The sequence below is a fragment of the Nomascus leucogenys genome, chromosome 12 (assembly GCF_006542625.1).
Source record: "Nomascus leucogenys isolate Asia chromosome 12, Asia_NLE_v1, whole genome shotgun sequence".
Taxonomy (NCBI): Eukaryota; Metazoa; Chordata; class Mammalia; order Primates; family Hylobatidae; genus Nomascus; species Nomascus leucogenys.
This window is the reverse complement of record NC_044392.1, coordinates 103,712,485-103,724,210: the sequence shown is the minus strand read 5'-3', so window position 1 is coordinate 103,724,210 and position 11,726 is coordinate 103,712,485. Positions and strand designations below refer to the sequence as shown.

At 33.8% G+C, this 11,726-nt stretch overlaps 1 protein-coding gene across 3 annotated transcripts in view; it reads left to right on the top strand.

Annotated features, from left to right (window-relative positions):
• The first annotated feature begins 647 nt into the window (after nucleotides 1-647).
• LOC100590153 (leucine-rich repeat-containing protein 7) overlaps nucleotides 648-11,726 on the top strand; it is a 107,207-nt gene continuing 96,128 nt past the window's right edge. For all 3 annotated transcript variants that reach the window (XM_030823155.1, XM_030823154.1, XM_030823156.1), the window contains exons 1-2: nucleotides 648-1,314; nucleotides 6,114-6,314. In XM_030823155.1, coding sequence (XP_030679015.1) covers nucleotides 1,183-1,314; nucleotides 6,114-6,314 — 333 coding nt within the window. In that variant the 5' untranslated portion in view covers nucleotides 648-1,182. The remainder of the gene's footprint in view (nucleotides 1,315-6,113; nucleotides 6,315-11,726) is intronic.

Sequence of the window (11,726 nt, the reverse complement as noted above, 5' to 3'; positions counted from 1 at the left end):
CTGGCAAGGCCTACCAGTATCATTACAGAGAACCCAAAATGGATTCCCAAATCCAAAATAACAATTTTGTTAAAGATTTGGGTTTAAAAAAAAAATGTCTCTCGATAGTTGATTAGTGCTGTCTAACAACCAAAGAGACATCTTTTTGAACTTGTGAATTCCTAGAAAAAATAATGCTAAACTGAAAACAAACCTTCAGAACATTTCAGTTCTTTTACGGATTTCGTATGTTAAATCCATAACCAATGGATGATGCATTCTATACCGGACTTCTGATTCATCTTGATATTTCATTGAATTACCAAAACTTACATGCTTCTTCCTGAAATTCTATATTCAAAGAATGCAAGAAGAAAGTGCATTTAATATACTCTGGTATATGTGTCAATGAAAACATAAAATATAGTAAATGCTTACAGTTATTTAGAAGCCCTGTTTGTGTGTTATGTGTTCAAGTTTGTTTATAATCAGAGTAGGTTCATTATACTTTAGAGTGTTTTTTCTCTGTGTTTATTTACATTTGGTTTATTTATGTATTAATGAAACAATGTGTGTTTCAAAATCTCAAACTACTCAGTTTTGACTAATTTGAATATTTCCAATGCCATTGGCTATTGGACAAATTAGAGCACAAACAAACTTCTAAATAAATCATCCTGGAAGTATGATGAATAGAATATATTGTAATCTTACACTAAATTAATCACACTTTTCTGGTTCATTACATGTATATTAAATTCAGCACCATTTTACCTTTAATTTACATGAAATTTAAAACGGAACCATTGACCTATGCTTTCAACTTTCAAATGGACTAGAGTATAATGCCCTACTTACAGTCTGTATAGTGTAGTATGAATGCTGCATTGTGTGAAGAAATTGTGACCCTTTAGCATCATATAAGATTAGTACCATTTTATACGTGGATTTAAAACTAACTTTATGATCATTATTTTAAATGCATAACTCAGAGTGAAAGAAAAAGAGAGTAGAAAAATGATACAGTGAAAGTATTGCTACAGTGCTCCTCTTTCTCCCAGAAAATGGAGGTTCCTTCTCCCACAGGATCTGTCCTGCCAAGCCCCCTGGGAAAGGGGCCAGCGTGGGATTACTCTCCAACCTGCCAGACTGTCTGGCGATTGCTGCACACCATGGGCCAGGTGTGATCAGCAGATCCAAGATATGCCCGTCCCCCAGAATGACCCACAGCTGGCATGGGGTTGTATAAGTGGCCTCCAGCAGGAAAGGAGCATGTGTACTCCATTGCCAGTTGCAGCACAATCCACCACTCTTCCCTCTTTAAGTGGCAGACAGGTAGGCCTAGGTGTCTGGGGTAGGAGAATCTCCCATGTAGAGGCAACCTTGGAACAGTGGTTTATGGGGTATGTTCTGCATGATTTGGGGTAAGAAATGTCGATCACATAGAAACCTTCAAATTGCCAGTGTTTTATCTCAATTTAACATTTTGTTTATTGACATTGGCAATGGGGTGGGGAGGACTAAGTCAGAGGGGAGGGAATATCAATGTGAGGTGCCTATTGGTGGGATATCTGGCATGGTTTTTGAGTTGGGTGCTTTATTTTTTTTTCTTTAATTTCAAGTGTGGGAATACCAATAGTTGGGCAGAATGTTGATGACACTATTGATACATTCTAAATTGTCCCCTCCACGTATATGCACATTTTTTATAATGTGAATTCTGGGGGAGATTAAATAGCTAAAACTTAATTCTTAAAATAGCATCAGATTTAAATTGAGATTTGCTGAGAGTGGCCTTTAAGCACAAAGATAGACATCTGTTGAAAAGCATCAATTTCCTTTAATTTGAAGACACAGATCGTATGAATTCCTGTAAGAGAAGACTGAATTGGGAGTTGTGGCAAATAGGGCTTCCTTATCTCTGTGGTTGGGTGTTTTAAGAGGTTAATGGGGGGAAAACATGTCTTACTGGAATGTGAAAGAACACTGCATGTCTTGTAAACTTTACTATCCACATGTAATGGACTAGATACTTATCCATTGTCTTATATTTTTGCTACAATATAAGGCAAGCTGAGAATGCATTTTCCTAACTAAAACTGCTGTAAGTTTCTTTTCTTTGTATAACATTCCAACTAATTCTCAAAGTAATATAATATTTAACAATCAATGATCAAAGTATTAACTAATATTTCTCTTACTGGAATTTACAATCAAATCAAATTAGAATTTGATCATGATGTGAACTATAATATATTATATTACATAATATATTATAATATATTAAAAAAAGCTCCGTGTGAATTCAAGATATCATTTCTAAATGCCCTAGCTATTAACCTTAAGTGATTCTTTATTGCTAAATTTTTGGGGGTCTCCAACATCTTGCAGCTGCTATTTGCATTTACTGCACTTTATTTAGATCTAAGATACAAAGAATGTTGTGAAACATTTGTTTTTCAAAATTAAAGTAATATTTTAGTAAAAATCTTGCATTTTAATAAAATGTATATGTGAACTGAGCAAATACTTTATAGTGAGTGATCAACACAACACAGTTTTGCAAGAATATAATTGATTTTCCTACCTATGTGTATAATAAATGAATTTATATATTTTATCTCATAGTGGAATAAGAGAACATTTATAGTCTATATATTTAGACATATAGAGAAATTGCTCTTATATTTGGGTATTACTTAAGTATTAGTATAACTGGGTTTATGATCATGTTTATTCACTTCTGATGCACTGCATATATCCATTGAAAAATAAAGCAAAGCAATCTATAAATGGGCATAAAATATGCTTGAATAGAGCTTCCAAACATAATACAATGATAAAATATAGTTTCATCTTTAAAAATTATAAAATATTGTGTTACTTAGCTTTATTTAAAAAATAGAAATTATTTTGCCATTTAACTCAGAGAAATTCACATTTTAAACTTACAGTGTTTCTTCCACAATATTGTACAAATATATGCTGCACCTATACTCTGAGCTAAGTAACACTTGTGTAGCATAAGCATCGGAGTCAAAAGACTTAAGTTTGAATATTGCATCTACTAGCTGTGTAATCTTAGGCAAGTTACTTACATGGTCTGAGCCACACTTTTCTTTCTGTAAAGTGGCAACAGCTGCTGCAATGGGTTGTGAAACTTGAGTGAGATTTTATTATAATGATTAATTATATAATATTTAATTATTAATCATTTATTATTTAGTGTATAAATATTAATTTATATTTAAACCTATAGAATTAATAATAATGTTTATGTAAATTAATAATAAATTAAATATCCCTATAAAACATTTATCATGGTGACTGGAACATGGGAGATACTGAATTAAATAACTGTTTCTATGTATAATTGAAAAAAAGATCCAGACAGTTACAGGTACTATGTTTAGACATATACAGAGTAGAGTCAAGATCACCAAAGGAATCCAGATTTTTAAAATACATTAAGTAAAATGTGATATTAGAAATAGTATCTCATCTCTGCATAGAACTTACAGATTTTCCAAGAACTTTCACATTTTTCACATTTTAGCTCCAGAGTAACTCAGATTTGTAGGAAATATATTATCATTTCCATTTTACATGAGTAGAAACAACAGAAAGATTAGTGGATGATAGCTAGTTGGGAATAAATCTGTGTCTTAAATTTAAATGTTCTGACTCCAAGGCCAGTAAATTCTGCTAGTAGGCTAGTAAGTGAGAAGCAAGGAGCTTATTTTTTAGGTGAAACAAATCCAAGCTTTATAAGACCTGGAACTTCCTCAATTTAAGTGGGGGTCCTCTTTCAGGAAAAGAATATAAAATGACTATGTAAATAATAGGGCCCCTCACAAGACTTTGGAAGAGGTGTGTAGCTTAAGCTTCATGAATGCATAATAAATCTATTTCTAGATTTAAATGTTGTCACAGGAATAAAATATTCAAACATATTCTGGTGATATGACCAAAATATCACATGTACCTGCTTATAAAATAACCAGAAAATATTAGTACCATGCCAAATAGTGATCTAATTGTGTCAGATGGGACATAGCATCTAACAAAAAATACATTACATTATTCAATGAAGTATTTAATTCAATTAAGGAAGAACACTTCACATTTCTTTTGCCTTCCATTCAATTTATAAGTGTAGTTTTAGTGTTGGGGATTTTTTAAGTTGCATAGAATTTTAATTTAATGCCCTACTTTAGCTTATTTTTTATTCACATACAGCTGGTTATAAAAAATAAAATGTTCTTAATTGGCATGATAGTCATAGCATTCTACAACTTACATTTTTAATGTAAATTTTTTTACTTCTAGCACTTTGATGTCAAGTACTTTTAAACAAGTTCAATGATATAATTTAAAAATTATACTTAATTTGTGATTAACATTTCTAATACCAATTTAAACAACAGATCTAAGAATGCATGCATCCCAATGGACTTTGTCTAGTAGTCATATCATTCCTTTTATGTTTATTTAAGAATACATTACAAATTAAGTACCCTGGGATTTATTTATATTATAATCTAACAACTTATACTTTTTTTCCTGTCAATTCTAACTTTGTCTTGGGTTATATTTTTGTAGCTATATTTCTATATATTATCAATGTCATCCTTATTTATTTGAGAGTTTAAAGAGATTAAACTACATTTAAACAGCACTTACATTAACAAAATTATCTGGTTTTTCATTTGTTTTCCCAATATTTACTGGAATAGTAATTTTATATCTTTAATATTAAAAGGAATGTTAGAAGTCATCTAGTGAAATCCAATTCCAGTATTTGATGAGAAAAATGAGCCACAAGGAAGACAAAATATTGAGAAGAATAACACAGTTGGTGGATTTGCTAAAACTGCAGATGGGCAAAAGTGTTTGAATTCATATTCATAATTTTCAGATCTATATCACCATCATAGTTTCTTACATCCCATGAATTACATGGGTGTGTGGGGGTGGGTGTGGATGTGCCCCTCACTCTTTTTTTCTCTGCCTTTTCCACTCTTCCTCTTCCTTTCACTGCTTCTCTTTCACCTTCTCTCCTCCTACCCTCCCACCCCCACACACACTTTCCACAGATACATACCTACCACAATCACATAAATCATTTCATTTTGTAAAGTTGATTCTACTCAGATGCAAAACAGGATTGTTGGAACAAGCCAGGCCAAGTAAATCCTTTTTCTCCCAGTCCCTTTTAATTAGCATGCACAACTTGTACTTATTCTATTTTAAATATATTATAACAAGTACCGTGATGATGAAATACTCTGTATAGAATGTCTCATATTTTCTCCCTCTAAATTTAATGCTAAGAATAGTCATTAACATGTGTTCCCAAAAGTTAGATTGATATCCTAACATGAATTCAAGAATGGAAATAAGTAGCTGGATAGATAAAAGCCAAAATTTACACATGTACCTAAAATATCATACAAAGTGATCCCAATTTTTAATTTCTCTTCATTATAAGATATTACTCAAGAAGCATGTTACTTCTTAGGGTAAAAAGTAAATATAAAAACCACCCTGAAGCATTTTTTTCCCTTAGGGATTAACGAGAATTAGCTATCCTACCTTTTGATATAACACACTAACTAACAGAAGGCTAATGCCTATTTGGGCAGCAGATATTGTCAACTCCCGAGTTTTTAATATGCAACTCTACTTGTAAAGCTTTTGGGGTCTCCTCCCATCACCTGCATTGATACTCAAAAGATACTCTTAATATCAACACTATTACTTATAAATATTAAAATAGTGAAGAGAACAGTGTCTAAAGTAAGAAAGCAGCTGCTATAACTTGATTAAATTTTTCAAATTACCAATCACTTAAGTGTTTTGACCTACTGCTATTTCAGCCATCTATAGGGTAGGTCTAAAGACAGAATATGATCCAAAATTAGTTTATAATCTAGAAGGGTGGGAAGGGGTGGGAAGTCCCACAAGGCTGAAGATGAGAACTCTGTGCATCCCACTCTATAACAGAGTTTCTCAGCCAGCTCAACACTCACTGTATTGCATTTGATTATACTGCTGAATATAAAATGGGATAGTTTTGTGAACATGCTTGCTGAAGTTATTTTTATGTTAAATTTCTTTTTGTAAACTTCTAGGTTGAAATAAACCTAAAACGATATCCAACTCCTTACCCAGAGGATTTAAAGAATATGGTAAAATCTGTTCAAAATTTGGTGGGTAAGCCAAGCCATGGAGTGCGTGTTGAGAATTCAAATCCAACTGCTAACACGGAGCAAACTGTGAAAGAAAAATATGAACACAAGTGGCCGGTAGCCCCAAAGGAGATTACAGTGGAGGTATTTGAAGGTTATTGGTAATTGCCAGTGTGGTTTGGATTTTTTGGAATTTTAAATATGTTTTTTAACTGAATAGATCTTCCTTGATAAGTGCATTTTTTTCCTAAAATAGAAATGATCGCTCTACTTTTTCAAACTATGAGGGTTGCATTTGATCAATCATAGAAGAATGATACCCTCATGGCCTAAAATCATTAACATAGCTCCAAAAGTTCCAATACACACAGAATGAATAAGTTCGTCACCCAGCAAGGCCTGGCCAGTGAGTGCATTATATCATATTAGTGACATTATTTTGGCTACCCCAAACTTTATTGTATTAATCATTAAGAAAGACTAATCCAAGATTTTCTATTTTGCAAATCTCATAAAATTCCTAATTAGATCTAGAGCACAACTTTTAAAATGTTTTTATCTTTGAGTTACAACTTTTCTAGGAAACACTGATTAACAATAAAAAGAGGATATAACTTTGAAATTTAGATTTATGGAATCTAGTCATGTGAAGCTTAATTCCTATATTTTAGAATGAGTTAGAAATCCATCCTTATTGATTTTGTGGTCTGAAAAGAATTCAACTACACTTATGCCACCTCTACTATTTCATCAACTCTTCAGCTAATTTGGTTATCATATTTTTATCTTCATTAGAAACATAATTGATCTGAGTACATCTGTAAGTTCACATAACTGCTTCTCCAAAATCTAGAGTGGCAAAACTCTTTTACAAATCTGCGTTTCAGAGCATCATTTTGTTGCATTTATTAAACACCAACTGCATATGTAACACTGTGCCAAACACTGTGAGAGAGAGAAAAGAAATATAAAATGTGTCTATAATCCCCCAATAATTTAAAGCCGACCCAGATACACTTAAGACACATGAAACAATTAAAGAGCATATTATTTAAAATATGATCACATGGTTAGTTGAGTGATGGAGAATATAATGCTCCAAGTTTAGTTTAGACTGTATATTAAAGGTAAGGTGATTCGGTTAAAGGGGAAAAGGGAAGAGGGCATTCCAAGCAAGGGGAAGATCTTGAGGAAAAATAAGCGTAGTGTGCACATCTGCCAGCAGAGGTACCAACCTACCCTAGATTTCTAAGGGAAAAAAAATTAGCATTCATTTTCATTGTTTTTTGCTTATAAAATCAGTATCATTTTACTTTTTCCTTTCCAAAATATTATGCACATATTATAGTAAAGCAACAGACTGTTCTTTTATCTCAAAGATCTCACTGCAATATAAATGGGAAGGAAACCAACATTTAGTAGATACACACTAAATACATACATATACGTTTTATATTTAAATATCCTGTAATCACAGTTTAACATCAAAATAACTGGTGGTCATGAAAATCTATAAACTGGATAATTTTACTATAAAATAAGAGTCTAAAATGTCTTCATGCAGGGATGGAATAGATGAGACTGTGGTCATGAATTTAATAATAAATCTTAAAACTGTCTCAAAATCAGGTCAAACATAACAAATCCAAAATTAGATTTAATGTTTCCTTTACAAACTTGCTTTTGCTTTCATGTTCCTGATCCTGATCTCACTGGCACCATTATCTTCCATTTCACTCAAGCTAGAAATTTGAGAGATGTCCTGATTTCTTTTTCCTTCTTTCTCTCCACTTCCTGTCTCTTCCAAATAATTACCAAAGCCTGTGCATTCTCACCTAAGTATATCATTTCTACCTCCTCAAGCTGTCAACTCTGTCCTGCATTACTATAAAAAAATACCCATTTTTTGGCTTCCCTTGTCCCCAGCCTCCTCATTGCCTTGTCAGTGATCTTTCTAACACAGAATTCTAATCATTTCCTTGCCCTCCTTAAAAGTACTACAGTGACTTCTTATTGCTAAGGCTAAGATTAAAGCTCAACTTTCAGCTTTAAATTTGTCTGTGTGATTTGCACCACCCCTTTCTTAGCTTTCTTCTACTAGTCTTTTCCTCTTGAACAGAAATTTCACTGATAATTTCAATACTTTATCTAAAATTGAGATTCTAGATCTTCTCTAACTTTTAAACATCCTAGAGCAAAGAGGAACTGTTGCTTTCTGTATTATCCTCCTGTCTCAAATTAACTGCAGCCAAACTAAAGGGTCACACTCTATTTTTCAATGTCCAGATTTAATAAATGCAGATAACCAAGCATTTAGCTGATCAGTGCATACTAAACATTTATAATATGTTTTGCACTTGTATGCCATTTTTTGGATCATTGTTATTAGTTCACACTGCCAAGGATATGGAAGAGGGTATTATACACTTCATGATATATTTATTCATGTGATTAAATATACAAAACCCCCCAAAAAAGAATAAAGGTAGGCAGGACCAGAAGTGGAAAACAGAAAAAATAAATAAGGTAAAAAGATTACAAATGCAACTAAGGGGAAAAAGGAAAGGTAAATATTTATTGCTCACTTTCATTTTGCCAACTAGATGCCAATAGTTTTAACATAAATTATGCCAGACAAAGAACAAGGCTGGCAGACCCATAAGAAGAAGGAGGACAGGGAGATTTTCCTTTATAATGCCTTGTGCAGTTTACATTTGCCTTTTCCCCAAATCTCTTTATATGGCTAGCACTTCCTCATCCTTCAAGTTTCAGCTTAAAGGTCACCTCAGCAGGAAGGCCTTCCCTGATCACCCTGATCAGTTGGACCCTCTGATATTCTCTATCATGTCACATTGTCACATTAAATATGATGAGCAGTTATGATTACTTTGTTTATTGACTTCAGACTGTGAGTTTCATGAAGGCAGGGATGCTTGCTTTCTTGTCCATCCTTGTATTGCCTGAGTCTAGCACAGTGCCTAGGATAGAGTAGGAGCAAAATAAATATTTGTTGAATAAATGAATGATTGATATAGTCTAGTATAATGATGCTGGTAACATGTCTGTCTCTCCATTCAATTAGATATTCATTGAAATCAAAGACAATTTCTGAGTTTTTTAAATTAATAATTAATTGATACTTATCCACGCTTCATCACCTATGTGTTCAATACACTCTTGGCATATAAATGCCCACAGCGTCTCAGTGATGTTATGGTGATCTTAGACCAAAATAAATACCTAGGAGTTTCATTTAAGTTGTTATATCCGAACAGCTTAGTAAATATTTATGCCCTACTTTGTGGTCATTTGCAAAAATCAATGTACATAAGTTGAAAGAGAAAATAATATTTTTACCTTATTCTTAAGAAATCAAAGCCAAAATATTAATGTCATACATGCACCTGTTAAACACTACCTATCTTCTCACAGCTAGGAATCGTAATAGACACCACAATTTTAATTTCTGTTTATCATTGATTTTCAAATGCCACTTGGTTTTTTATCACAGGAACCACCAAAAACCCAGCTTCACAAGGATTTTCTTTTTTTTTTTTTCCTTTTTTTTTTGAGACGGAGTCTCGCTCTGTTGCCAGGCTGGAGTGCAGTGGTGCGATCTCAGCTCACTGCAACTTCCAACTCCCTGGTTCAAGTGATTCTCCTGCCTCAGCCTCCTGAGTAGCTGGGATTACAGGCATGTGCCAGCACAGCCAGCTAATTTTTGTATTTTTAGTAGAGACGGGGTTTCACCATGTTGGCCAGGATGGTCTCTATCTCCTGACATCATAATCCACCCACCTTGGCCTCCCAAAGTGCTGGGATTACAGGTGTGAGCCACCGCACCCGGCCAAGGATTTTCATCAAAAAGAACGTGCAATCTAATGCTGTAACTGAGAGCTACCTCAAGCTAGCCGTTTGCACAGTGTCTGTCTAATGTCGAGTATTGCTTTGTTTCCCTCAAACATTTAATATAACTCACAGTGTCCCTATTCATTGCAACAACACCCATGGGTGCCTCAGAGTACAGTTTGAGAATCAAGGGGTAGGGCTTTTAAATCTAGCAGACATGAATTGAAATCTTGGCTCCACCTTGTGACCTTGACAAGTCAAGTCTCTAAAACCTTTCTGATCCTTGGTTTCTTTATCTTAAAAAAAACACACAAAACAGAAAATATAATAACACCTATTTATAGACAGCTCCAAGCACGGTTATTGACACAGAGGAAGCCTACAGTAAATAATTCCCTCTTCTTTTTCAAGAGAATTATGTGCCAATTCCTTCCCCATCCTCCTTTAATCCTTCTGCAAGTAACTACCAAGATATCTGTTCACCATCCAAAAATGTTCTGCATTTTTCCCTTTGTTAGAAGACTCAGCCCAATTTTTTTCGATAGAGGAACATCTTTCTTCCAGTAACAGAGAATTGTCAATTACCCTCAAAATTTTCCTTAAATTAGTTTTATTCATGCTAGGCCTAGACTCTCAAAAGCTCAGAAATAAGCTTGCTTTCTTTCCTTTGACTTCTTCCTGAGGCTTCTTTTCTTTATGGCAGTGGAAGCCAAGATGTAGTTTGAACAGTGGAAGGGCAATTGTGCGAAAAAGGCCATTTTACCTTTTCTTTCCCTCCCACTTCTGTCTCCTCACCAGAAAGAAAGTATGGTTCAATGTACTTACAGTGGAATCCCCACTAAATTCTGTTTTCTACCAAAAACTTCCTCTGTCATTGCCCTTAGAAGTAGTCCCCAAAACTTTGCCCACTTTTCCAAAAGGAACTCAATTCCTCTAGCCTCTATAAAAGAATTTATAGAAACAAAATTAGTGATTTATTTCCTTTGTTGGATAGTTAACTTTACTTTGTGAAACCCATGTGAGAAATGAGCTGTTCTCAGGATAGACAATGCAGCATACTTGGTATCACACAGATCTTTGAGTAGCACAGATCCCAGTTCAAATCCTGGCTTTACCACTTATTAGGTTTGTGACTTAGAATTATGATTTTACCTCACTGAGCCTCCATTTCCTTATCTGCAGAACAAAAAATGATGATAGTAAATAAATACCACATAATGATAAAAAATAAGATTGTCTTTTAAATAATTAACAAGGATAATATAGATAGAGTGTTTAGCCTAGTAGCACCACAGCAGATGTAATCAGTACCATGTAATTTATGGCCATTATCATCATTGTCATCATCATCATCATCACTTTGTTCATAAGGGTAAGAGAATCTACTCGGATCAGTGCAAATTCATCGTTCTTGTTTCAATAATGTCCTTCTAAGAAGAAATACAAGTTCATAATTGGCTGATAATCATCCTCTCTTCCTGGTCGCTAAGGCTGTTTTTGATTCACAATAGAAATTCTTGAACAGGATTAGAAACTTGAACCTGAGTCAAACCAGAGCTACCATGCAGAGTTCTGGTCATAATTTTGGTATACAAGTGTGAAAGTCTAATCAATACAAACAAGATGACCTGAGTACTGAATGTGTAGAACATAAGGGAAAAAAAGCAAAACCCATGATTATGTTAACATTCTGTACTTGTACAACTA